The sequence below is a fragment of the Lepidochelys kempii genome, chromosome 25 (genome assembly GCF_965140265.1).
Source record: "Lepidochelys kempii isolate rLepKem1 chromosome 25, rLepKem1.hap2, whole genome shotgun sequence".
In the NCBI taxonomy this organism is placed as follows: Eukaryota; Metazoa; Chordata; order Testudines; family Cheloniidae; genus Lepidochelys; species Lepidochelys kempii.
Window position 1 is genome coordinate 12729641 of NC_133280.1, and position 27544 is coordinate 12757184.

General features: G+C 56.6%; 1 protein-coding gene across 3 annotated transcripts in view; it reads left to right on the top strand.

Moving 5' to 3' along the window:
• The window catches only part of MIDN (midnolin), a 31870-nt gene extending 7013 nt beyond the window's left edge, over positions 1-24857 (top strand). For all 3 annotated transcript variants that reach the window (XM_073324260.1, XM_073324262.1, XM_073324261.1), the window contains exons 5-8: positions 10250-10642; positions 11997-12129; positions 12663-12956; positions 23103-24857. In XM_073324260.1, coding sequence (XP_073180361.1) covers positions 10250-10642; positions 11997-12129; positions 12663-12956; positions 23103-23365 — 1083 coding nt within the window. In that variant the 3' untranslated portion in view covers positions 23366-24857. The remainder of the gene's footprint in view (positions 1-10249; positions 10643-11996; positions 12130-12662; positions 12957-23102) is intronic.
• Positions 24858-27544: the final 2687 nt, after the last annotated feature.

Genomic DNA, 27544 nt, shown 5'->3' on the forward strand with positions numbered 1-27544 from the left:
TGTTTTCGGTCTCTTTTTAAAAACAAACAAACAAACAAAAAACCTCTCTCCTTCCTCCCTGGCTAGCACTTGAGTTTATTTTTAAAAGACTTTTTAAGTCCCTAGTTTAATTCTGAGCCACCAGCATAGTGCTGGGGGCCACTTTCCATCCCCCAAGCTCTGGGCAAACACATGCTAATGCCCAGCCCTGCTTGGTACCTTTTTAAATGCTCTCCTCTGGATCTGAGTAGGTGGGAAAAACACACGAGGCCGGCTGCAGGGCTTCCTTGCAGCCCTGCCTGTCAGGACTCTGCTGCTGGGCACCTAGTGCTTTTCTAGGACCAGGCCCCTGGAAGGGTGGCGGAGCCACCGAGCCCCTCCATGCACTGTGCAGCGCAGCTCTCCCTCAAGTCACCTTGGAGCGAGGAATGGCCTTGGCAACCTGGAAGCTCTTGGCCCTCCCGCAGGCAACCTTGACTCTGTACGGCCCATTAACGCGCTGCTCGCTGAGCTGCAAAGCCAGCTGGGTGCTTCTGGGGTTGGAGGGTTCCCTGACTTCCTGCAGTGGCAACAGAGCACCCCATCCCCTGCGCTCGGATGTGGCTTCCCTGTGACTCTAGCCAGTGAACTCCTGGGTTCTGGCAAAGGGCTGTAGGCCGTCTGCTACGTGGCTTTTGGGCAAGAGTGTTTTTCTGGGTTGGCATGGGGCATTGGTGAAACGCTAGTGGCACCGTGGTTTGTTCTGGCAGAAGGCTTTGGGTCCCAGTTCCTCAGCTTGGTTTGGTGTCTGGTCAGTTGAGACCTTCCCCGTCCACCCCTCACCTGTCTCGGGGATAGTCTCAGAATTGTCCCCCCTTTCAGGGTGGGGGCCGAGCACACGGGGCGTGAGACGCTCCCTGTTAGCATTCTATGGAGAGCTGTTACTCCAGTTGCAGCCTGGGTAGGAGCCCAGAGCAGCATAGGAATCTCCCTGCACAATGCCTCTTTCTAGGCCTGGGAGGGGCAGAGGGCAGGAATCCTCCTGGGTCGGGCTAAGATTCCTGGCTGGGGCTTGCTGTCTCATGCCCTGGGAGGGTGGGCAGGGGCAGAGCCGGCAAAGAGGCTGGGGCGGGGTCCTCCTGCGTGGTTGGTGTGTGCGTGCGTTGTCTCATCTTGAAAACTTGTGTGATCGCCCAGCCAACATAGTAATGGGGGGGTGGTGGCTGCTTTAAGGAAGGGGGGGTGGGGGGGAGCTGGCCGACCTGCCCAGAGCAGGGCTGGCTTTGATTACCGTGCTTGTGTCTGCAGGATGGAGTCTGGTGCATTCCAGGCCTCGCAGCGAAAGGGTTTATTCCTCCTTTGTGGCTTGTTGGTAGCAGACCGCCAGAAGTGTGGGGGGTGGTGGTGAGGGGGTTAGAAGGTAGCTCCTTAGAGGCGCTGAATTGCAGAGATGTAGGCTCCCCTGGGTCAGTCTGTGTCCCATGCACCTTGGATGCAAAGTTCAGGTCCCCAGTCGAAGCTTCACTCCCCCACCCTCGCACCCCCTTCCCTTTCTCTCTCACAGAAGCTGGAGCCGGAAAAGGCCTCACATACCTCTAGTCTCTGTTCCCTACTGCAGTGAAACGAGTGGGACGCCAAGGCTGGGAAGTGGTGACCCCCCCTAGGTTTGTTGACAGGATCTCTGCCTCAGGAAGCCTTCTCTGAGCACAGAGGCATAGCCAGCACCTGGGGGCGGGGGACAGGAAACCACGCCTCTCATTCATGCTTCTCGCCTTGGTTCTGCCTGCGTAGGGCTCTCGGAGCACAGCAGATCTCCCTGCTATTAGACTTCCTCTGGGGGGTGGGGGAGAAAATGCCATCTAAGCCTTCCCCTCGGTACCTTAAGGAAATGACTACCGGGCAGGAGGCGTGGTGCCTACCCCAAGCTAGGGGCTGGATTCCCATGGCACTGCTGATGTCCTGGTAGCTGCCGATAAACTTCCTGCCAAAGCTCATTGCAACATTCAAGGGGTCGGATGATGCCTCTTTCCCAGGGGGGCTGCCCTCCTGCTCAGCAGAGCTGCTGGGGGGGTGGAGGGGTATTGCGCCTTGTCCAGCAGCCTCAGCCATGCATGCAACCTTCTCCACCCCAGCGTAGCTGAGCCTGCCTGCCGGTCTTGGGGAAGAGGGTCCTGGTGTCTCTGGGGCGCAGGGCACCATCCCGGACCCTGCCAGAGAGGGTAGGGATCTCTGCTTCCATTGGAAGGCCCAGCAGTGCGGATCCAGGGCCTGGCTCCGGGTCTGAGGTCACTAGGTGGCTCTGCCAGGAGGAATGTTATTTCTCAATGGTGGAAGTTTTTTGTGTTTTGGTACTTCGCCCTCCCTTCCCCCCGCCTCTTTTTTTCCTTCCTCTGGATGGAAAATCCCTCAGCGGCAGTGTCTGGTGGAGTGTGGGAGCCGGCGTCAGGGTTCCAGCTGCCTGCTCCAGCTGTGTGCAGCTGGAGAGAAGGTTTTTAAGCCTATTTTGGGGGAGGGCAGGGGCTGTTTCCTTCCCCCTCCGCTTCCCCTTGGTTTGGACCAGCCTCTCTCCTCTGGCTCTGAACTGGGCTGACCCATAGCATCAAGCCTGTGTTTTGTGGGGCGCTGGGCCCTGCCCTGTGGGAAGGGGGCTCTGCCCTGCGTGGGGTGCTGTATTCGCTTGAGTAACCAGGGCAGAGGACAGTCTTGCCAATAACATGGGGGGGAAGGCTCTGATTTCCTGCCCCCTCCCAGCCCGCGTTAGTACCAGTCTCCTCTTGCGCTGGTATCAGGGTGCCTCCCTGCTGAGCCATCCATCCATCCACTCGCACCCACCCTGTTCTCATCCCCTGCTGGGCGGTGGGGGGGGAGGCAAAGGTTACATCAGGGCAGGCGCTTGGAGAGAGGAGGGAATGCAACGTTCTGTGAGTCATCCGCATTTCTGGGAATCGGCAGGGACGCGCTCCCTGTATCTCCAGGGCTGGATTCGGAGACAGTAAATTAGATTTCCCTCCCCTGACTTGGCAACAGCCTGCAGGGTCCCTGCTGCTGGTGGTTCTCCTCCGCCCCTTCCTGGCTTCCCAAAGGATCTAGGGCAGCAGAATCCCTGGGGGAACTGGCAGGATCCCTTGGGACCGAGCACCACCATTCCCATCCTGGGTGCAGACATTCCTCTCTTACCTGAGGGGGTGGGGGGGATATTGCCCCATCCATGAGGTGTTAACAAGGGTGCTGGTTGGACAGGGAGAGGGCCAGTGGCCTTGTTCCAATGGCCAGTGAACTCAGTGGGAGCTTTTCCATCCCTGCTGTGGGCGTTGGAGCAGGCTGGCTGGGCGGGATGTGTTTATGTTGGAGCATCCTGCTTTCTGGTGGGGGGGGGAGGACGGAGGGCCGAAGGAATGTGCCGGAGTGTGGGGGAGGGGAGCCATCCCGCCCTGCCCCTACTCGGAGGGGGGGGGACCCGGAGAGGGCGTTCATTTGGCGTCGGGGATTGGTTGGTTAGGTAACTAGCGAGCCTGGGAGGGACCAGTGCGCCACTGTTCGCAAACAGGAGCACTTGGAGGAGGAAGGGGGATGGGGTGGGGGAGAGAGGCTGGGTTAGCTCGATAGCCCCTGTCTGGGTTCAGGACTTGGGCCGGTGTCATTGAATGGAAAGGCCGGGGGGCAGGTTGTAGGGCTGGGCTGTGGGAGGGGTTGGCACTGGCTGCCAGGCTAGGAGAAAGGGGGGTGCTATGGGTTTTGGTACATGGCTAGTGAAATGTCTGGCTGTCTCCACTCCCTTCCTTGCAGGGCTGGGGCAGGGGAGAGGGGATGGGGATGGGGTGTCTCCTGCTGGGGTGTTGGAATCTGGAGCTGTTCCTTGCTAGTCTCGGTGCTACCTCTGTTTAAACCTGCTCCTCCCTCCTTGGCGTTTGCAAGAACCGGCTGACGTGTGTGATGCCGAGGCCTGGCTAACAGCCCCCCGCTCCCCCCCCAACTCCTGGCCCTGCGCTCAGAGAGGAAGGGATTATTTTTAGTGCTGCTGGGAGCCGACAGGCGGTGAGCTCACGCTCGCTCCGGGCTCTCCGGTTTCCTTGGCTAATAACAGCCAAGGGTCAGGAAGGGGTGCGCAAGGAGGAAGGTGTGAGTCAGGCCCTCTGCCAGGAAGGAGAGGGAGCCTTGGGTAGCTGCTGACGTCAAGGGGACCTGGAGGAGTCTAGAGAGACTTGGGGACTGTCACTGAGGGTGTGGGGGGGAGGGGATGACTGGTTTAAGAGGGAGGCAGGATTGTATAATGGCTAGAGCAGGGAGCCTGGGGGACAGGACTCGACTCCTGGGTTCCCTTCTCGGCTTGGGGAGGGGGGTGTGTGTGTGGAGAGTAGTTGGGACATCTGGATTATCTGCCACTGACTCACAGGGGAGTCCTTCTCTCTCTCCACCTTGGCTTCCTCCCCCATGCCCTAGGGATGCTCATGAGGTTTCACAAGATCGTGGTCCTAAATGGCTTTCAGATCTCTGATGAGAGAGCATGGACAAAACCCCTCTAAGCTTGGAGGGGGAAACGAACCCCGCTTTCTCTGAGTCCCTCTGATTTAGCCCCAAAGTCTGGCCCACCCTATATATGCTGGAAATGGTCAATATTTTGCCTGGTGGAAGCCCACAGGGGTGGGTGTAGGAATTGGCTGCTCCTCTCCACCCCCTTTCTCTTTGCACCTGAGCCGGTAAGGGGTGATCAGCAGAGGGTCTGTAGGTAGTGGGGGAGGGGAAGGCCAGTGTGCTGTGGGGCCGATACCCAGCAGTGCCTGTTTCTTTAGGGGTGAGCGAGGAAGTTGTGCGGGGGCGGCTCTCTGAGCCCCCTCCCGTCTGGGGGTCCAGGCTTTTCTCCAAATGTTAATTTCCCACCTGTGAGGCTTTCCCCTCCCCGCTCCTGGAGAACAAGGGAGCAGTCTCCATTGAGACGAGAAGAGGGGTGGAGGGGATTCTGGGGTGCCCCAAAGCCTGGTTAGTTCAGAGCCCTCTCGAGATGCCTCTCTCCCGGGCAGCGATGCTCCCACACTGAAGACCCTTTGTTTGGCTGGCGGGGGCGAGCGCTGTGTGTTTGAATGGCTGGATGCTCGATTGGGGGGGGGCTGGGAGTCGTGACTGCTGGGCCTTTGATTCCGGGGGAATCTTTTGTGGCTGGAGGGAGGGGAATCGTGACTGGCGGGCCCGGGAGAGGACTCTGCTGTTAGAAAAGGGCTTAGCTGGCCCCTCTCTCCGGGAGTGTGTATGAGGCGCTCGCTGGGGTTGTGGGTTTATCGGGTGCATGTGCATTTGGGGGGGGGGTCCAACCCCCCTGCGTTGGGGCACATTGAGTTTTCCCTGCACCCTGTTACAGCTGGAGAAACTGAGGGTCATGAAAGCCACAGAGGCTGGGATTAGATTGGGGATCCTCTTCCCCCCCCCCCCCGCCCACATCTAGGGCTCTGTGCAGGGTAGGTGGGCACACACATCCCCCCCCCCCCGGGCCAGAGGAGTGTTCCCTCCTCCCCCAGCTGTAACCTTGATGGCCGAAGTTGCAGCATCTCTTTCACGCCCACCTCTTCCTCTGCGGCCTCCATCTGATGCGCTTGGGGGTTCGCTGTTATTTTTAAGCCGCTTTTCCCACGGCTTCTCAGAACTCAGCATCTCTCTTGGATGGGGGGGAAAGGGGAGGGTCTTGGTGTGATACCGAAGCTACTGCTGGGGCCGGGGAGAAGCGGGTGTAGGGGGAGTCTCCACTGCTGGACAAGCTAGGGCTGGGGAGGAGATTGGTGCTGGGAATGGAGGTAGCTGCAGACAGCAGGGCTGGCTGGGTGCACAGCTGTCCCTGTCTCGGTGCCCCCTTGGAAGCTTGGCCTGAGAACAGAGGCGTCCCTTCCGTTCTGTGGGGTGCATGAATTGCACCCCATTTGACATGCTGAGGGCAGGAGGGTCTGTCCGCCTCTCAGGCGCTTGCAGCCCAGTGCCAGCCAGCTTAGACAAATATTCATCTTCGCCAACAAAAGGCGGGGGGCGAAGTGTTTGTTCATGAATCCTCCCCTCCCTTCCCGGGACCCTCCTGAGCCAAGAAGCAGAGGGGCAGATCCTGCCCGGTCCCTTGCCCAGTGTTGGGCTGCTGCTGATTGAAAAGCCACCCCTCCCTCCGCATTAGGAGAGCGCGGGGTGCACCCGTGATCGATCCCTGCTGGGGTATCCTTCCCGTGTGTGTGTGTGTGTAACTAAACATCAGCACAGCCTGGCCTTCTCCCCACAACCAGGATTGTTGTGTGTGCGTCTGCCCTGCTCCCCTCCCTCTGTGCTTTTCCCCTGACTGCTGGGGGGGGGGGGGGAGGAGGAGCTGGAGGAGAGGCTGGAGGAATAGCACCCCCCCCCGGCCTGGCAAGCATTAAAGCCGGCCCCCCAGGCAGGTGGAATGTGAAGTGGCAGCATGGGGGGAGGGGTGTGGGCTGGGGGGCCCTGGGGCAGCACTAGCCGGGCCCTGGGGCAGCACTAGCCAGCCCCTCAAGCTGGGCCTTTAATATTCTTCCCCCCCCCCGCCTTTTTTCCTCAGAGCAGATGGCGGGTGATTTACGCTGCCAGGCACCTCCTAGAATAAGTAATGGGGTGGGGGGGAACGGAGCCACGTTGGGATCTCTGGCCTTGTTTAGCTGTGGGGGCGGAGAGCAGCTGCTGGGGCTCTGGGGAAGGGTTTTCTTCCCCCAACCTCCCTATGATTTGGGCATCCCGTGCTTTTCATGGGAGTCCTTGCTCCCCTCTCCTCCCAGCTGCTCCATCATCTGCCACTCTCTGAGCCTGTGGGGTGGGGGGGAGATGGGGGAGGGTGACAAACTCCTCTCCCCTCCCCGTTGTAGGTGTTTTGGGGGGGGCGTGGAGGTGCTCTGCCTCGCAGTGGCCTTTTTCACTGTGTGCTCTTGCCTGAGTCACGCTGCAGAGGGGCCCACCCGCCCCCGGAGCACTGCGCTGGGGGGGGGGTGTCCTCGCCTGCCCCCTCGCTGTCCTCTAGTCACCTTCCTGAGTCGCTGCCGGTCCCTGGCCACACGCTCGCCTGGCAGGGCTGCTTCACCCTGCCTTGCTCTGCGTGACTTGGTGGCTCTGCTCCGGGGGAGGGGGCAGAAGTGCCCCCCATGCTCAGGGAAAGGCTCCCCCATCTCTTCACTTCTCTTGTCCGGCAGCGGAGCTGTGGGTATCGCAGGAGCTTCAGACTGGCTCCTGGCCCCCCTCCTCGCCCGCTCTGCGCGGTTTTCCTGCCTCTCTGCCGTGGGCCGCGGTAACCTCTGTTGCGGGATCTGCACGGGCGGGGATGGGGGGCGTGAGGCTCTTCCCCCTTCTTCGCACAGAGCATGATACAGGGTTGGGGGGTGGGGGCTCCCTGAGAAGGCACTCTGTGGTCGCCCTCAGCGAGTGACACGCCACACCGGTGGTCTTGGCTGCAGAAAGGTCAGGGGTGCGTGTAGGGGGAGCTGGGAAAGGGTGACTAACGGCTCGTAGGTGACGGCTGCTGGGTGGGCAGAGCGTGAGAGCTGGCAGGGCTTCGGGGGAGCCCCGTTCAGCAAGGATCCTGTTGGCGGAGTGACTTTACCCCTGTGGGGTGGGAGGGACTGCATGGGCCTCCCACCCCAGCTGGGTCTGTATGGCCGGCCTCCCTTCTCATGCCACTGCAACGGCTCCCCAAGGTGGGGGCTCTGCGGTGACATACTCAGTGACGCCCCTCCAGCCTCCCTCTGTCTCTCTTTCCTCCCCTTCCTGGTCACCCGACTCCATGGAATCTGATCAGCGATGAGGGAGATTAATGTCTCTGGCCGCGCCCTCCCCCGGTGAGTGGTCCAAGGGTTCAGCAGATGCGTGTTTCCCTCTTTCCCCCCCAAGTGCTGACTTCTTCCCCCATCCCCAGCTCAAACGCCAGAGGCCCCTCCACTTCCTGCAGCCTTGCTCATTGGGGTGGGAAATACATCACAAGGCAACGTGGGGGGAGGAGGGGAGTGCCCCTCCTGAACTGCCGGACCTTGTTGAGGGTGCCCAGACACCAAGTGCTATGTGGGGCAGGCTGCAGTTTGATACATAGAGAGCTTGGATTTCCTCGGTCCTGCTCATGAGCCTTCAGGTTAACGAGGGCCAAGCTAGCAGGAGATTGGATAGAGCTGGGGCAAGGTGGTATATGTTGTGCTGAGCCCCAGATGGAGGAAAATTCCTGAGTGTGAAATCCACAGTGGGTTTTCCCCCTGGGCTTGGCCTTCCTGGTTAAAGGTCCCGCTGGAGATCTCCAGCTGCTGGGGGAATTCCCCTTCTTCCCAGCATCCCCCTCCGGCTGGGGCAGTGAACGAGAAAGAGATGCTGTGAAATCCCAACTACCTCTCCAGGAGTCTTCTGATAGTTCAGTGGGTACTTCTTTGCAATCCTTCTGTGGCTGTTTCCCTCTCGACTAAGTCACTGTGCAGGGATTTGGCTCCAATGCAGCCCTGGGACCCAAAGATCTAACTCAGAAATGGCCACTGAATTGTCTGGGTGTCTGTTTCTGGTCCCCCAGAGTTGATACCCCCACCATGGGTGTTGGGCCCTGGCAGTTCACGTTGACATTGGGTGTGCTTGTAGGTGCTCAGCACCTCTGGAAGACAGTCCAGTCCTGGGTGTCTTATGTGAGAGCCTCCATAACATGGGAGACCCAGATGTTTCCTTTCCCCTTTTAAAGATCTAACGTGTCATCTGCCTTTGTTTCACGGGTGTGTGAGATGGGCCCCCATGCCCAGAAACTGGGTTTATCCAGTGATTGAACAGGGCAAGTAGTCCGCTGAGGGACTGGCCCCAAGTCCTAGCCATGAAAGAAGTGTGCTTAGCCCCTTGGGCTGGAGGGATGTAGCCCCTCTGATCCTTACTTAGTGCTTTGTAGTGGGAGGTCTGGACATGCCAGCCAACTCATATTACAGCGCCTGGAAGGGCTGCTATCGCTCCAGATGGGGCGAGGAGCAGGGAAAATGGGGGTGACCCCTTAGCATTGGCTGTGACCTCCTTGGAAAGGAGGGAGTCAGGTGACTTTTCTTGGCATTGTCTCCGTCCCCTGCCACTGTCTCAGGTGCAGCGGGCTTGGCAGATGCTAGACTCGCCGGGGAAGAGAAGCCTCTTTCAGGCTATAGGGAAATGCAAATGCACAGCTGTGCAAATGAAAAGGGGTGCCTGTGTCACTGGGGTGGGGGTGGGCAGAAAGCGTCCACAGTAAGAGCCATGAAGAGTATGTCAGAGGGTGGATTCCAGCCCCCGCTGCTGGACCTTGTCCCGCTTCCCCCCACCCGGCTCTGGTTAATCTCCTCCTGTGCACTGCGGGGAGCGGCTGTGTGGGCAGGTTTATCACTAGGGTGGGGTGGCGACCCTCCCCTGTTTTTATTTTTGTAAAAACCGCCTCCGTCAGTTGCTCCCCTGGCACCACGGGTCACGCAAGGATGAGATGTGGCAGGCGAGTCCTGAGGGTTCTGAGCTTTAACCCATCAGAGTTCCCTCCCACCCCCTGCACCCCTCTGCCCGGTGTCCTACTGGAGTTCCTAAGGAGCAAGGGGGTCCCTCTTCTAAAAGGCCTGGCTTCTCAGTTGTAGCCCCGACGTGGCCCCTGCCTATCCAAGGCAGCTGCCCCCACCCTGCTGGCCTCTTGGCACGCTCCCCCTTTCCTGCTTCTGCTCAGTCAGCAGTCGTGGGAGCTCTCCGGGTGCTGATGCCCATGTCGCTCTGGGATGGCTGCAGGCTCCTTCCGGGTTCATTGCCCTGCTGCAGGGAACGCAGCCCTTCTGTATGTGGGCTGGGAGAAGACAGTGTGGGCATGGGGGGTGAGATCATGGTGGGGGAAGAGTGGGATACAGACTGGGGGTGTGTGTGTGGGGGGAAGGGGGTGGTTAATGGCTTCTGGGCCAAGTACCTACCCCAGAAGCACAAATCCAGCTCCCTACCCCTAAATGATCAAAGCAACCTTTCATATCCTACCCCCCCGTCCATCGTCCCCCCCCAGTCCTGTGATCAGTCTACTCAGGGGAAGCCCATGGGTGCCCCCCTCTAGGACTCCTGTTCCTTCACTGAATCGGGGGGCCAGAGGGGCACAGCTGGGCAATGGAGAGAAGGCAGCGCCACTTGGCAAAGTCAAAGCAACCCCGAGCTGTCCTGTCCTGTTTCTCGCCCCCATATCTTGGAACCGGTTGCACCGGGGACCGTTCTGCTGCCCCTTTGCAGTGGGTCGGACTCTGCTGGTGCCCCCACCTCACCCAAAGCTGCTGCACCGCGATTGAGACTGTGACCCTAACTCCTCTCCTCTCCTCAGGTCAATGACTTCCTGTCAGGAAGGTCCCCCCTGACGCTAGCCCTGCGGGTCGGCGACCACATGATGTTCGTGCAGCTCCAGCTGGCGGCTCAGCAGAGCGGAGGGCAGCTCCAGCATCGGCACGTCATCGCCAGCCGGGGGGAGCCCGGGGCAGCGGCCGGCCCCACCCCCCAGTGCAGGACGCTTCACGGAGGGAGCAACTCCAACTTCGCCCGCATCCCAGTGGTGCCCACCTGCCAGCAGAGCCCTGCCCCCAGCCCCGCCCCCTCGGCACAGGCCACGCCCATGTACTGTAACGCCGCCCACCCGGCCCCTGTCACAGCCGGGATGTTCCGGTCACACGGGGCCAGCACGCAAACAGTTAACAGCAGCGTCGTCTCCTCCTGCTCAGAGGTGAGTCTGGCTTTAAAAAATAAATCAGGTGGGGAGAGAAAAGGAGGGAGCTGGGCCTCCAGACTCCTGGGTTCTAGTCCTGGGTCTGGAAGGTGTCTTTTCTTTAGTGGTTAGAACAAGAACCTGTCTATTTCCACTCCTGCCACTGACCGGTCACAGCCCAACTCTGTGCCTCAGTTTCCCCATCTATAAAACGAGGGTGTTGTGAGGCCTTGTTACATTTTTCCAAATGCTGTGAGATCCTGAGGCAAATGGTGCCAGAAAAAGGCATAGTATTCTCTTTTTATTGCAAAGCGTAAGGCAAAGGTCTCCTGCTTTAGATTTTGGTAGGGGGTGTCGAGGGAGAGCGTTTCCCTGTGTGAGAGACGCTCTCCAGTCTGGTCTGTGTACTGCCTCTTGTGCTTTGACTGCAAAATGCTTATAATCCAAGGAAAACCCCAGCCTGCCATGGGAGGAAATATCCAGCAGCCCTCAGGTCTCAAAGTAGGATCACTGCTTATCAGACTCATCATAATCCTTGACTGGCATCTTTCATTGCCAAGCACTTCCCAAAGGCAGGCAGCCACATTATCACCATTTCACAGGTGGGTAAACTGAGGCACAGATAAGGGAAAGCAACTTACTCAAGGTTTTGCAGCAGAGCCGGGAGTAGATCCCAGGTCTTCTCGTGCCCTAACCACTAGACCATGCTCCCTTCCAAGTGAGTAGGTGTCTTGGCCCAAATGGGTTCATGGGTCTTGGAGGCTCAAGACCCAAACGTAAGGCAGGTGTTAGCAATGAAGATGCCCTCTAAATCCTTTTTCTTCACTGTGAATGGTTTTGAACTGGGCTTGGCCAATGGCAGGTTTGAAACCTGGCTGATTTCTGGTATTGCTTTTGGAAGTGCCCTGTGACTGCATGGCCTAGTTGATATAGCATTGGACTGGCATGCAGAAGATCTGGGTTCTGTTCCTGGCTCTGCCACTGCTGGGTGAGCAAGTTGCTTCAGTGCCCTGTACCTCAGTTTCCCCATCTGTAAAATGGGGATAATGATGCTGCCCTCCTTTGTAAAGTGCTTTGAGATCTGTGGGTGACAAGCACTAGTTAAGATCGAGGGACAATGATGATTATGGGATCGCCCTGCGTGGGTGTGGGTACTGCCTTGTCCCAAAGGGTTGAGGGAAACCTCATGCCTTATGCTGGCCAAGGAAATAAGATTGCAACTTTGGAGTTTGGATGTGGGACTTTTTCCCCCAGCCACCCGTCAACCTAGGGTCTGCCCCTGTGGCTGCAGGTTAGTGGGAGCCTTCAGGTCCATTAGTGTCTGTTTGCTTCTAATGGTTAATAAGCGTCTCTCTTTCCTGCCACTTGCCAGGTGGACTGTAGCACCCGGAGTAACAATTCTGCCAGCAGCAACCCAGCCCCAACAAGCCGATCCCGCAAGCCTGGCGCAGTCATAGAGAGCTTCGTTAACCACGCTCCTGGGGTCTTCTCAGGGACCTTCTCCGGTACGTTGAGAGCCCAGGGAACTGTGGGCTCGATTCTCCTCTCACCAGTTCCGGTGCGATGCCATTGGCAAGCACCGGTGTGTGTGGCTGGGGAATTGGAGACTGTCTTTTTTTCACGCTGCTTGTGCAGAACAATGGGGAGGGGAGAACCAGGGCTGGACCAAGGCCCAGGTTGGTTGGCGTGGTAACCAGAAGCTGTTGCCAAGTGAGGGCAACTTTTGGTGGCTAATGAGAGCTGAGTTTGATGCGTCTCTTCCTACCTCAGCATCCTGCCTGGGATGGGGGCTTGTGCCAGCTTTGGCTGCCAGCCTTCCTGGGAGATTCAGTGCATTGACCCCCTCGACCCAGGGCCCTGCACTGTGACCTGCCCCAGAACACAAAGATGCTTATGGGGAGCCACTGAGGGGTGGGACAGAGTGTGCCAAGGGTAGGGCTCAGCTACTGCCCCCCAAGCATCCCCTACAGGCAGCCTGGCATGACGCATCCCCCCTGACCCTTTTCCTCCCCCTCCCCCTGACTCTTCTCCCCTGCAGGCACTTTGCACCCCAACTGCCAGGACAGCAGCGGGCGGCCCCGGCGTGATATCGGCACCATCCTTCAGATCCTCAATGACCTCCTGAGCGCCACGCGGCACTACCAGGGCATGCCTCAGTCCCTGACGCAGCTGCGGTGCCAGACGCAGTGCGCCCCCTCCTCGCCCCCGCCCTCCCCGGACCCCGCCAGCAAAACTACCTCAGAGAAACTGACGTCCGCGACCGCCATGGCCTCGCAGCCCCTGCACTCCGTGGTCCAGTGCCAGAGCCAAATCAGGATGTGCAAGCCCAGTGGTGAGTCCCGCCCCGTGACCCCCGCATGTGGCCCTGTGGCTGTTTGCTTGTCCCTGTTGGCTGAGCTATGGCTTTGCCGCTCGCCGCAGGCCTCGTTGTTGGGGAAGCTGTGACATGTCCATGGCAACTAGGCTGGACCAGGCCCACCACGGGCCCAAGACAGGTGTGATGCTGAGAGTGCTGGCTGGGTCCTGGCACCCCATTGATTTCAGTGGTGTGTGGACAGAGGCGCAGCTGAGTGAAAGTTAAAGGCCATCAGAGGCAGGAGGATGGTTCTGCTGATCATCTTAGTGCGGCGCTCAGAAGGAGGAGTGGGGGGGGGCTTTTGCATTTCTTTCTCCCCAGGCCTAGGTTCTTGATGGGCTGCAGGGCCCCTGCTGACGACAGAGGAAGTGTGGGTGATGGGGTGGGAAGGAAGGAGGCTGGGTCCCTAGCTGGGATTTGCTTGCTCCGATTCACTTCCTCTGTGTATCCGGTTCCGTCTGCCTCTTTGTTCTGTAACTGTCCTGATGGGGCTTCCAGCCAACTGGCGGGGAAGGGGGGGCAGCGAAGGGGGAGGGTGAAAAGCCGAGTGTTCCCAAGTACCACGATTTGCCCTTCGCCGAAAGAAGGCCGAGAGATTGAGCCTGGTTCTGGGTGAAACCCCAGCACTTCTAGCCAAGGGTTAACTCCCCTGGTAGAGCTGCCTGTGCTCAGACTCCACCCTCTGCTGCAGAGTAAAGAGCCTGTTTGTTTGCTTATTTATTTATTTTAATGACTGGCCCTTTGCCATCTTGTTCCAAAAGCCTCTTCGCATAGGACCCCCCCCAGTGTCTGTAAAGACTGCAGAAGGCTTAACAGCAGAATAATTAAACCAATGGAGGCTGTTGATTGACTTGGGGGGGCTGGGTGTGTGATAGGGCGCTCTGTTTACACCGTGTGCTAGGCACAATAGCCCACATGCTCAAAGGTGTTTAGGGTCCTAATTCCTTGATTTCAATGGAAGCTAGGGGCCAAAATACCAGTGAGGGTCTGGCCCTATAGAAATGGAAGGTCCCTGCCCTGACGATCTTACAATGCTATTATCTTTAGGTCCTCTGCTTGTGATTTGCCTATTAAAATGTACTGTCATGCCTATGCTTTCTTGGCTACATACTGATTTGGAGTGATGCAGAATCGCCCCATTGGAGGGACCCAGTATCAATGCTCTCACCCTCCAGTGGGCAAGCTGGGGGCTATGCATTTAATGTGCAAGTTTCTCTCCTCTTTAAAAAAAAAAAAAAAAAGAAAAGAAAAGAAAAATCTCTTTGCCCCCAATTTGCATCTCATCCATGCAGTTAAGGCATGCAAGGCGCTCAGTGATTCCCTGAGGAATTTGCAAACCTATTACCTGTTTCTTATCTGTGTGTTTACCTTTCCCCTTCAACCCTAGTAGGGGGTGTGTGTGCCCCAGTGAGTTAATGTAGAAAACCACAGGGCTTGTGTTAACCCATTCAATGGGCAGGGGCTATAGTTGGCTGATTACTCAAATGGGGTTCTAAAAGCTGCCAAATAATGTCACCGAAAGAAGAGACTGTCAATTTTGCTTCCTGTTTGGTGAATTGGACTCAGGGGGATGGGGAAACTAGTCCTGGCATTGAAAATAAAATAAAATTTTAAAACCTAAGACTTAAAATGAAGAGCCAAGATTTTCACTGGTGAATTTTGGGACTCCAACATGGTCTGATCTTCAAAAAGTACCCTTTGCAAATCAGGCCCCTCTGTTATACTACCTAGCACTTTTAATCCGTAGATCTCAGAGTGCCTAACAAAGGATGTCGGTTTTATGATCTCCCCCTACCCTTCAGAGATGGGGAAACTGAGGCCCAGAGTCTTGCCCATGGTTACCCAGCAGGGCCATGGCAGAGCTGGGAATAGAATCCAGGTCTCCTGAATCCCACTGTTGTGCCCTAGCCACTAGGTGTCCCCTGTCAGAAGGCGGGGGACACCCCAAAAATCTCTAGTTACTTGTGAGAATCTTGGCTAAGGATTGTGGAAGCTCTTCAAGGGCAGGGGCTGCGAACACCTGTGTGTGTGTACAGCACCCATTAAGGGGGGAGGGGTCCTAAGTCTGATCAGGTTAGCTGTGATATAAATAAGTTGGTGTTCATAGGTGTGACCTTGAGGCTTGGTGGCATGGTTCTGAAGGAACACGTGCGTGTCCCATTGTAGGTCTCCAACACTGTTTGGCACAGTTGGTGACATTGAGGACTGTTCCGTATACAGGGGGCACTTAATGCCTTTGGGAAACTTTTGCCCCACTTACTCAGATGTTTAAAATGGGGGAACCAAGCGCTGGCCCCGGTTGTGGCCGCTGGCTGAACTCTTCTCAGAATTATCTGGCCGTTTTTTTTATGTTCTATATGTTTGTTGAACCGTGTTCTGTGCCGGCGTTGTGACTCCATTCGGATTGGTGGCATTACCAATGGGTAACTTGGCCTGGGGTGTGCATGCGTGGGTTTTGGAGGACTCCTGGAATGGGGGTGACTCTGCGCCCACCCCCCCCCCCCAGCAATTCTTGGTGCAGAAAGATTTTTATCCCTTCCTCTGATCTCATTCAGCAAGCCACCATCTCCTCCCACTTCCTTCTTTCCCTCCAATCTCTCCTGTCTGTCCCCTGCTGCTCTCGCCTCTGTTCCGGCTACAATGCAGCCACACACGCACACCCCCTTCTCCACTTGCCGTCTAAATCCAGGGCGAGACAAAGGGCCCCATTCAGAGCCAGGGAGGCTGGTTGGGGAGGGGTGGGGAAGAAAGCACTTGGCCTCTGGTTTGGCATTTTTGGCCTGGCCCTGAGGAAGCTGTAGGCTGGGGACATGCTGCAGAAATAGAAGTCGGGGGGAGAGTTTGTGTGTGGGGTCAACACAAAACAATCCTGCTTTTTCTTCCTGGCAGACTTGAAAATATACTTTCCACCCCTCGCCCTGGGCCCTTTCCCAGCTGGGGGCAGAGCCCTCTGTCTGGGTGCCAAGCTTTGGGGTGCTTCTAGGTGGACTCCAGCCAGTCATCTGCCTGGATAGGACTTCGCATCTGCCCTCGATTACGCAGGATCCTAGAAGTCAGACGTGTGCCCCCAGCCCCAATCCAGTTTGCCACCTCTGCAGAAGTTCATGAGCCTTGCAGCTGTCGCAGACAAGCCATTGGCATAGTCTGTCCAGGCACCTGCGTGGAGGCAGTGGGGTCTAGTGATCAGAGCACAGGTTGGGAGTCAGGACTCTTGAGTTCTATCCCCAGCTCCGGGAGTGGAATAGAGTCCAGTGGTTAGAGCAGGAGACTGGGAGTCAGGACTCCTGGATTCCATTCCGAGCTGCGCTGATGGCTCACAATGGCCAAGAGGCTCGCCCTCTCTGTGCTTCGGTTTCCCCCCAGTGTGGGACCGTTTCCTGACATCACACATGGGTGGGGGTGGGGTGGCTCCTGCGGCCAAACCCATGCGCTGCCAGCCAAGGGCTTTGAGGTCCCTCCAAGGGCAGAGCGTTGGTAAGAGGCTGTGTATGCGGCTGGTAAGGCAGGGCCCTGTCTCTACCCCGCCCACCCGTTCCCATGGCAGGGCTCGGCTGGGGTATGCGTGTAGGAGGCCTCCACTTATCTGCAGGGAGCAGCTCTTTATCCACCTTGAGCTTTGGGCCCTGTGCCGCCCCCTCCCATCCCCAGAAAGTTAATTTCTTTCCTTCCCGCCCCCTCCTTGTTCTTCCTTTCATGACGCCGGAGCCGCCGAACAGGGCTTAGCAGGATTCTTGCGCCCGGGGACGTCACCGGCATGTGAGACGGGCAGCTGCCCTCCCTCATAGGGAAGTGTCTCTTGGCAGGGGAGAGAGAAATGAGACGTGGCAACCAACCAGCTTCCGAGCTGCCCAGATGCTGGCGGCTGCTTGCCCTGGAGCCGGGGCAGGATTCGGGGTCTCTCTCTGCCTGTGGGGAGCTGAGGGGTGCGGGGGGGGTGTCGTCCTCAGATGAGCTCCCTCCATCTCTCTCCATTCTCCTTTCCTTTCCCCTCCATCCTGCCTTCCCAAGCTCACTGCTGCAGGCTGCCTAGCAAACCCCAGCCTCTGGCTTCAGCCCTTCCTACGTTCTCCTTTTCCGCCATCCCCGGGGAGGCCTCTCTGGGTGAGCTCCCCTCCTCCACTCGGAGCAATGCTGCTTCCTCCCCCCCGCAGCCCCTCTCAAAGTCCTTTCAAGCCCCCCTTGCTGGGATCGACCCCCCAGAGCAGCCTGGGGCCGGGGGGGAAGCTGCATTCCATCCACCCCAGCTTCCCCGCTCTGTTTGTTCACTTGGCTCCGGCGCAGGGAGGTGGGCGCTGCAGAAAAGAAACTGAGGGGGAGGGAGAGAGAGAGGAGAAGAAGAAGAAGAAGAAAAAGAAGGGGGTAAGGCGGTGGGGGGGAGAGGCAACAACAAAGGCCCTGCTCCAGGGGCTGGAGATGTGCTGAGCCCTGCAGGAAGCCGACTCCAGCTGCCCCCCCCTCCCACCCCGTTCCTAGGGTTTGGGAGGGGTCATGGACCTTTCACTGATTGGTTTTGAAATAACATTGCACACCTTGCTTCCAGCCTCTTCCCATGCCCCCCCGATCGGTGCTGCTTAAACTCTGCGTGTGATTGTGGGGGGGTGGGAACCCAACTCCTCCCCCCACCCCATTTAATTCACCCTCCATCGGTACCCAAGGGTGGAGGAAGCTTTTGTAAAGCTATTGACTCTGGGACCCCCTTTAAGCCCACGCACACACATTGCAAAGCCCCATGAATGGTTAGAGTAGGAAATGGCTGGTTCTCTGCTGGAGATGATCTGTGTTGGGGGGGACAGGCGGGGGCTGTGGGAACAGCCCTCTCTCCTCTTCCCAGTAGGGGTTTGAAACTGGGGCAGGAGGGGGTGCTGGGTGGAAGGGAGGGGCTCGGCGGATAGGGTGTGTCTGAGACGCACTCGCTCAGGCGTGGAAGGTAGCGTCTCTCCTCCCGCTCCCCCCCCAGCAGTCGCTCCCCTTTGTACACCTGCACTGCTCGAAGCAGGAAGGGAGCCGGGACTCCTGGCCGCCCCGAGGTTCCTTCTCTGCAACGATTTGCTTAAAGAAAAGAACTGAAACTGGAAGTCACTCGCGTTTCTGAAGCCCAGGCGGGGGCCGCATAGTGGTGTGCCGTGCAAATGTGATTCTTCGCGTCCATCCCCCCCTCCCGCCCACTGGGTCTTTGCCTCTCAGCCAATGCAAACAAGAGCTCGCTGGGGCCCGAACGTCGCGTGCAAGCGCTCCCAGAGAGCCTGAGCGAGGCCCGGTGGGATGGGAACTAGGCCACGGCAGCCATCTTGAAACATGGCTGCTGCTGGAGGACTCGGGGCTGCCCAGTCTCTCGTTTTCTCTCCCCCGCCCCCCCTTCCCCAGCTGCTTTTGCACTGTCCTTGCTGGTGAAAAGATACAGTAGGGTGGGTTCTTTCTCGCTGGGGCCCATGGCGCCTGCGTGCTGCACGGCCACCCAGCCATCTTGCGGCTGCTTTTCACGTCACGTGGCTGGGAGCACAGCCGGGTCCCATTCTGCGTGCTCGGCCCTCAACCGGCCCAACCCCGGTGGCTCCTCTTGGCACCACCTTGCCCGGGAAGCGGGACAGAGCCGGGGCTCGCCAGCAGGGAGGGCTAAGGAGCAGGGTGGCGGACATTAAGGGGGCCCCTCGGGGTTGGCTGGGTTTTCTGTGTCTCAGAGGTGGCAGTGCTACTCTGAGGCTGAGCTGGTTTCCAAGGACCTGTCCACTCTATAGAAATGCTGGCATCCGCGTGGGTCTGCATGCAACTGAGGGACAGTGGTCCCATCTACGCCACAAGGTGAAATAGTGTTTGACCAGCAAAAAAAAAGGGGGGGAGGGATGGGGCAGATTTAACATGTAGTCACCCGTTCGTCCTGCTCCCGATGTAGCAACTTCTTCCAGGATGGACAAGGGTTATATAGGGTTTTATAGGGCTATATGGACTTTATAGCCCAGTCTGAAATGGGCTATAAAGCCTGGTAGCTGCATCATGGCCTAGGACCCTTTTAACTGGGCTTCTCCAGAGCCTGCTCAGCCCCAGTGCAGGATCTGGCACAGGTTCTGGCATGGGTGTGAAACTCTAGCGTGTGAGAGAGGGGAGACAGATGCTCCACCTCCTCCACCCTGGGGGTTTAATAACAAGGTTCATAGACGCCCTCACCCTGCAAATCCCTTCTGCCCTGTGTTAGAACCTGGCTCAGACATGTTTGCAGCTGACATATCTGTGGGTAGGGGCTGGAGGGAGTGGGGGCAGCTCTCCATTTCTCTCTGAGCAATCACCCCAGCCCCGGTGACCCCTAGCCACGTACTCGGCTGTCCCGAGCTCCTGGGAACAGTAGCGTTGCTGTGTGAGGACGGATCTGGCCCAGACTGTCTCTTTGCATTGCTGGCTGCAGGGGAAGTCGCTCAGAGAGCTCTCACGGAGGGAAGGGGCGAGGGGGGGAGGGCAGGGGCACAAACCAACACTGTTGCTTGTGTTTAGCCGGCTACCCACAGCGCCCCGCTGGCTCGCACGCCAGACAAACAGGGCTAGTATCTCTGCAGGGATTTTTTTCCTCCCTTTCCCCCTAGAGGGGATCCTAACTATTTAAGGCTTGTGCATGCCGAGCATGCCTTTCCGCCCACTGATGCAGCCATGGACGGCAAGGGGGCCTGAGGCATCAGTAGCATTTGGAGAGGGTCTCTGCAGGGGGGCGCTGAGGGGATCTCTGGTGGGAGGGCTCTGGCAAGAGCTGCCGCCAGTGGGCAGTTTAGCTGTAGCTACAGGGGAGAGGGTTTGGTGTGGCTGTAGCTGAGGGGAACTGATTTCAGGGCCCCCTTCCCCATCTGCCACGGGGCTCTCTTGCATAGCTATCTCCCTGTGCACCGCTGGTTCTTAGCCGAGCTGCTATCAGGACCCTGCAACAGAAAACAGCTGGGGGGGCCAAGTGGGATGGATCACACCTGGGGACCCCCCTCCCCAGAAACCTGAGCAGGTGTGTGCTTTGGATCTGGGGTTTGGGGTGGATGACTTGCGATCGGACATGCCATGGGTCCGGGAGAGCCTCGTTGTGTCTGGGTAATGCCTAACACCACGGGACTGGGGCCTCTGGCCCTCCCCCAATACAGATAAGGAATATTAACTCTCTGGAGCCTCTAGGTTCTCGCCAGGCCCCGACAATCCAGTCTTGGAGCCCCTCACCAGTATGTCCAGCCTTCTCCTCCTAGCCACATCCCTCCCCCTAGAGCTGGAAGAGTGCTACCCCTGCTTCATAGATTGGGGGGAAACCAAGGCACAGAGACCAGGGAGAACTGATTCCCCTCCTTGTAATGGGGGAAACAGGGAACCCATATTTTCTGTGCCTCGGTTCTGTCCGGCCCATTTTCCTGCCCCCATGCGCACACACAATGACCATCCTTGTCTGCTCGCAGCCCGTGTGGTTCGGGGCCTCGTCGGTTCTAGTTCCCTGTCTGCCAGGCTGCAGAACCGATCTGCTGTAATCCCATCTCTGTCTCTCGCCACCCCACCTAGTGCCACATGCGCCCTCCCCTCCCCCGGCGCTGGGGGGAGAGAGAGCCGCTTTCACGGCCAAGTTTATTATTGAGTGGGATCCTCTTTTCCTCTTTCTCCGGCACTGAAGCCCATATCTATAAATGTGCAATTGTTCATCCTCCCACTCGCTGCTAAAGCAAGCGGGGCGCTCGCTCTCTGGCGCGCCCTCTCCCCGGCGCTCAGAGGAGTGGGTGGGAAGCAGCCAGTGGCTTCTGTTCCACTCAGTAAGGGGGAGCCCCCCACATTAAAATGCCCAGCAAACCTACCTCTGCCCCGGCACAATCTCTCCCTTTGCAGGAAGAGCACCTGAGCAGCGTCCCTGCCCACTCCTTCCAACCCCTTCCTCCCCGGAAGCAGAGCTGCTCCATGCTCTCTGTGGCCTCCATACCACCCTTTTCGGGCTCTTCCACTGGGGGGCCTTCTCCGGTGTGGGTGGCACTGGCCGTAGCGCCCCCCACCCCACCCCGGAAGCTGTTTTGAGGCGGGATCCAGCCTGGGGGAAGGAGGGGGTCTTAATAGCCCCCTCCCCGCTCTGCTGAGGCCAGGCTGTGGATCCAGGCTCTTCCCCACTGCTGTGCGGTCTCCTGTCTGTCCGCCTCTTGGAGGCCCGGGATAGCGGCATTTTGGGGGGCTGAAGCAGAGATGGGGGGGGGCTGGTACAGCCAGAACTAGGGATCAAACTGGGTGCTCTTTGCGTGGGTCACCGGGAAGAGGGGGAATGCTGGGAGCTGGAAGGGCCTGTACAAAATGGTTCTCCTTTCCCAGCTGTCCGTCGTCCGTCCCCCCCCGTCCTCCTAGACACACCATGCTCTATTTATCCTTGGGTATAGGAAGGAAGAAGGTGTGTGTATGGGAGGGGGTATGTTTCCTCTCCCAACCCCCTGCTGTTTCCATGGCGATAAAACAAACATGACACTGCTTGTGAATTGGGGAGATTTGTGTTGATTTTGGGACATGTCTGGGAATGAAGCTTTCTGGCCTGTACTCCGGGAGGGGTAAATAATTCTTTGGGGGGGGGGGGGTAGGGACTGAAAGGAGTGGGGGAGTTCAGAGGAACTCAGTTAGGAGTGGGGCAGCTAGCAAGCATTTGGCGCTGGGGCGGGATCACTCCTGATGGCCAGACAGGGGAGTCCTCGGTGCATGGCCTCCGACCGCATGGCAGTTCAGCCGGAGTTTCTGATCACAGCTGCTGCCCTAAGCCGTCTCAGTTCCTGGTCCAGCTTCTCCCTCTCCTTTGGGATCCTGCTGGTAGGAAAGGTGCTAGAATTTGAACTTTCCTTAGACTGCCAGAGGTGGTGGGATCCAGGGAGTAGAACAGGGGGCCTGGGAGCCAGGATTCCTGGGTTCTATTCCCAGCCCTGGGAGAGGAATGGCGTCCAGTGGTTGTAGCAAGGAGCTGGGACTCAGGACTCCTCGGTTCTAGTCCCAGTTCTGCCGCTGACCTGCCAGATGACCTTGTAACACTTTTTAAAAGGCCTATTGGATCAAAAAAGGCAACATTGTTCCCTCTAGCATGTCTTTTTAGTGCTCTCCCAGGTCTAGTATTTAAATTGTTCCTGCTCCTCGCCTCAGTTTCCCCATCTGTGGATAAGGGGATAATTCTCGCCTACTGGTTCACGCAGTGCTTGTAGATCCTTTGTTGAATGGTGCTCTCGAACTGGGATGCTTGATTGTCATGAGGTGTTTTTCACTCCCACCTCTGCCATTTGGGCAATTCTCCTCCGCAGGTATTTTCAAAGGGGCGGAAGGGCGGTAGTTACATAAGAGCGGTCACACTGGGTCAGACCAAAGGTCAGTCTAGCCCAGTGTCCTGTCTTCTGACAGTGGCCAATGCCAGCTGCCCCAGAGGGAATGAACAGAACAGGGAATCATCAAGTGATCCATCCCCTGTCGCCCATTTCCAGCTTCTGACACACACAGGCTAGGGACACCATCCTTGTCCACCCTGGCTAATAGCCATTGATGGACCTGTCCTCCATGAACTTATCTAGCTCCTTTTTGAAACCTGTTACAGTCTTCGCCATCACAACATCCTCTGGCAAGGAGTTCCACAGGTTGACTGCGTTGTGTGAAGAAACACTTCCTTTTGTTTGTTTGTTTGTTTTTAGAATCTGCTGCCTGTTAATTTCATTTGGTGACCCCTAGTTCTCGTGTTATGAGAAGGAGTAAATAATGTTTCTTTATGCACTTTCTTCACACCAGTCATGATTTTATAGATCTCTATCCTATCCCCCCCAGTCGTCTCTTTTCCAAGCTGAAAAGTTCCAGTCTCATTAATCTCTCCTCATACAGAAGCTGTTCCAGACCCCTATTCATTGAATCCATCCCCTTTATGCATTTGAGGAGCTGATGCATGCATAAATCCCACTGAAACTGGGGTGGGTACTTCCGCATCTGCCTTCCTCATCTGTAAAATGGGGATAATAATCTATTGAGCTAGCAAGGGAGATCCCCCGCCCTGATGGCTTTGCAATGTGCTGTACAGCGCTGATCATGGTGGGAGCCCCTGGGAGCTGCGGTAACATAAGCAAGACTCCAAATGTGAACCCATAAAACTAACACATGCCCCCGATTGCTCTTTGGTGTCAGGTGACCGTCTGCGGCAGACCGAGAACCGCGCCACCCGCTGCAAGGTGGAGCGCCTGCAGCTGCTGATGCAGCAGAAGAGGCTGCGTCGGAAGGCACGGCGGGACGCCCGGGCCCCATACCACTGGCTGCCAAATCGCAAGTCCAGCCGGACCAACAGCAACAGCAGCGTGTCTAGCGAAGGCAGCCTGGACCTAGACTTCGAGGATTCAGTGTGGAAGCCTGAAGTCAAGGCAGACCTGAAATCCGAATTTGTTGTAGCATAGACACACACACACACCCCCACCCCGCCCCACCCCACCCCAGGCTGATATGAACGAACAGGGCCTGTGGTGGGACAGACCCCGCCGGGGAGAGCCAGGACTCTCGTCTCTTCAGTCCCATCGCTCGGATCTCCTCTGTATTCGCCGGATGCCTGGGGCAGACCTGGGTGACGTCTGTTGGAAAAGCGTGGAGGGGTTGCCCCACTTTTGATTTTTGTTCCTGGTTTATTTTTCAGAGGGAAGGGGATGGGATGAGGGTGGGGAAGGGAGCTCTCCCAGACGTATGATGCGGGGAGATGAAGCGCTGGAGTTTCAAGCTGGCGAACTGGATTTTGTTTTGTTCCCGTTTTGAATAATAAGTGGACTCTAACATGCCTGCCTTACACCGCCGCCGAACCAATAAAGCCAACGCACGAGAAACTGAACGGAGTCCGTCTGACGAATCAACAGGCTCCAGACTTCCTACGTTTTCGCAGAGCGGAGTGCTTGCTCGTCGGATGGGAGAGGGGAACTGTGGTTTATCAAAGCTGCTCATTTCGCTGTGAAAGACCCAAGCATGCACAGTACAAGCAAGCGCTCCCTGTAGGCTCGGAGCCTGGCGCTCGCTATATATATATATATATATATATATATTTGGGGGGGGGCGTGGAGAGGGCAGCTGTGCATGCTTGGGCCACATGGGATCCCAGAATTTGGGGGCTGTTTATTTTTCCTTCCCTCTTTATATGTAGCATTGCTCAGCTGTTGTTGGTTGTTTTTTTTTTTTTTGTAATTTAATTTTTTTTTTAAACCAATCCAACCCTGTCCCAACTCCACACAGTTAGGTTGCAGAACCCACATGCACTTTACAGGTCTCAGTTGTGAAGTAGTGCCGGGGCAGCTCTCCCCCGTCCCCCACCAGTAACAGCTTTGTGCTGGCTTTGGAGATCTCTGTTACGGACCCTCAGAGGAGATGCTGGGGGCATCCTCCCAGTTTGTTTATTCTCAACCCCCACCCCCTGCTTTGCATTGTAAATTACAATGCAATAGCTCTATCCTTCTTTTTTTTTTTAAACAAAAAATTATTTTGGTTGTTTGGGTTTTTTTGGTGTGTGTGTGGGTGTGTGTGGGTGTACTTAATTCTGACTCGTTGCAGCAGCAAAGGTGGCTTGCTTTATTTTCTATGGAAGAGGGAGGGTAAAATAAATAGATTTCCCCTCTGCTGTAGAGACCAACTTTTTAATTTCAGAAGGTTTTTTTTCCACCCAGCTGTTGGTTGTGTGTTTTTTTAACTTAAAAAAGGAAAATTAAGAAAAAAAAATAAAATAAAATCCAGTACTTGGTAATGGCTGTTTGCAGGCCTTGGGGCTAATATTTATAGACATTAATAACTTGACTGAGCCAGTACTGACCTAGTGTTGCCTAGACTGTAGAAATCCTTTTTCCTGTCCATTTGTTTTTTTCTTCCTTCCCCGTCAGGAGATCTGTGCAAATAGAAAACCCCACGTGATGTGTTTTTTGTCTGTAAAAGTCTTTTTTGTGTGTTTTGGGGGAGGGGTGGGAAAGAAGGGGGTGGGGGGTGGAGGGGAGAGATCAAATTTTCCATCTTACTTTTTTTTTTTTTTTTTTTTTTAAATTTGGGTGGTATGGATGCAAATAAACTTTAAAATAACATGAATGATCGCAGGGGGGAATCGGGAAAGAAAGTAGCAGTCCCTGTGGATTTTTCTGGGGTTTTTCCCTTTTTTTTGGTAGCATTAACTCAAACTTGGGGAGACAGGAGCCCTTGAACCACGGTTAGCTGAAGATAGCGTGGGGAGGTGGGTGGGGGTTGGGAAAACAACTCGATTTTGTCCCCCCTCCAAGGGGACTCGAGTTGGAATGTTATCTGCAGAACAAAGGGCGCTACTGGGGAATGAGTTAATTCAGGCCAAAGTGGGGCTGAAAGGAGTTGGTACTTTTAATTTCCAAAAACCCCCCTCCCTCACCTCCCACAGCTTTATTTCCCTCTCCAAGTCGAAAGGCAGCAGGGAGGGGCTACCCCCTTGCCTTTGGTCTTGCTCTGGGCCTGAGCTTTTGTCCGGGGTTAGAAGTGCTCGTGCTGAGGTGTCTTGGTCTGGGTTTCTACTGCTGTATTCCCCCAGCGCTCTCCCCTCTGCAGCCGCCTGCCCCATGAAAGGAAAAACTTGAAGCAACTTTGCCACTAGTGTATCCTGTTAGCTGGGTACCACCCGCGGCCCTGTTTCCCACCCTGTTTCTTTAGCCGGGGGGGAGGGGGAAGCAGGCTCTACCAATGCCCATACGGGTGTCCCTAAGGGGGTGTCTCGGAGTAGCATGTCTGTCTGAGGGCGATGGGGACTGTGGCATCGCTACCCTGGAACGACAGTGCCCTGGAAATCCAGGCAGGAGCACAGCTGGCCCCGGATTCTGGGTCCTTTTGGTTTTTAAACTCACTGGTGAGTTTGGGGTTGTTTTTTTTTTTTTTGTTTTTTTTTTTTAATCCGTTCTCCCCAAATGTATTGATACGGCCAGCCCCCCCCCCAATAAAAACACCAGCCCCCACTTTTTCTTTATCCCCCACAATTGTAGCAAGAACCCCACCCGTGAGCTGTCGTCCGGTTTTCTATGGTGTAGAAACCAAGTCCTCGGTAACGTCCATTCCTTCAGCATCACGGCCCGTTATTCTAGCGCCTCGGTGCTAGCTGATTGGCTCGGCCGCTTTCCGAGTAGTGGCGGGACCCCGCCCCCTCTGGTCACGTGACACCATTACACATCCTGTTTTCCCCAGCTGTGAACTTCCTTTGTACGTGTTGCTGTAGTTTTTTGTGTTTATTTTTTTAATTTTGAATTCAATATTTAAATGTACTATTTTGTACAGTGTGTGCACTCCTGCCATCATCCCCTCCTTGGCCTGGGGTTTTTTAAAAAAAAAAAAAATAAAAAATCTATAACGGGAAAAAATAACCATGATGGGGGGGGGGGGGGAAAGCATTAACCTTCTCCGGTGTGTGCGTGGGTGTGTGCGCGGGTGTGTGTGTGGGGAGGGTATTCATGTTATATCACCTCATTTAAGTTACCTGTATTAAATAAAATAAAAAAATAATGATTTAAAAGATAATAAACACAGAATGAACCCCGTGTGCTTCCGTCAGGCCGAGACGCCTCTCTCATTGCTGGACTGGAGGTGGCCTGGGCCTTCGGGGGTCGGCGGAGCTGCTGTTTGCGGTCCGGCCCAGAGCAAAGCTCCCGCACGGAAGCTGAGCGGCGTGTGGCCGGCTGAGTGTCTACTTTCTCTTCCCCAGGGAGCTGGCGGGGTGGCCTGGATTGTGTCAGGGCGTACACCAGTGCAAAGAGCGCGGGCCTCGCTTCTCTGCTGTGTCTTTGCAGGGGAGCAAACGAGCGCGCCCCTGCGCTTCACCTTGGCTGGGCACAAGTGGGAATGGTCCTGCAAAGGCACCCTGACCAATGCAAAAGGAGGGGAGCCCGTCTAGGGGGCGGAATGGGACGTGGGCGAGCTGGGTTCAATTTGTGGCCCAGGTGGAGCCTCCCTGCCTCACGTTGTCTTGTGCCTCAGACGCCCTTCCCTACCTCCCAGCGGGGTGATGGGAAGTGCAAATCCCTCTCCGTGCTCAGAGACTACTAGCTAGAGAGTTTCTCTGACTGCACATGGGGCTGGGACTGGTGAATTGGAGCTGAGGCTGTTTAAGACCTTGCTGCTCTTTGGACTGTGGAGATATTTTGGGGGTGGGGTGAGGGGGCCAAGGAGATCGGTCCTCTTTAATAAGCTGCCTTCGTGTTGTTTGGGTGTGTACATGGACATGCTTGTCAGTCTGTGTGTGTGTCCGTCCACAGGGGCAAGGGGGATGCAATCCCTAATTCCCCCCTCCCATTAGTCACCGTCTAGTTGGGGAGGAGGGGAGAGGGAGAACTGAACTCAGTACCACTGGGAAGGGAGGGGGTCGGCCAGGCCTGTTCCCTCTTTTGACTTGACACCTGGAGGAATGAAGGGGGGAGGGTTTGAGGTCACTTCTCTCCCTGCCGCTAAGGCCCCCGCCCTGTTGGGTTGGAATGAAGCTGTCATCTGTGTCAGACCACCTGTGTCTTCCCCCCACTCCTGCATGCCTGCTGTCCCCACCCAGCTTCCTGGAGAGCTCCCTAGCCTGGGAGAGTGAATCGAGTTTCAGTCTCTTTTTATTTTGCATG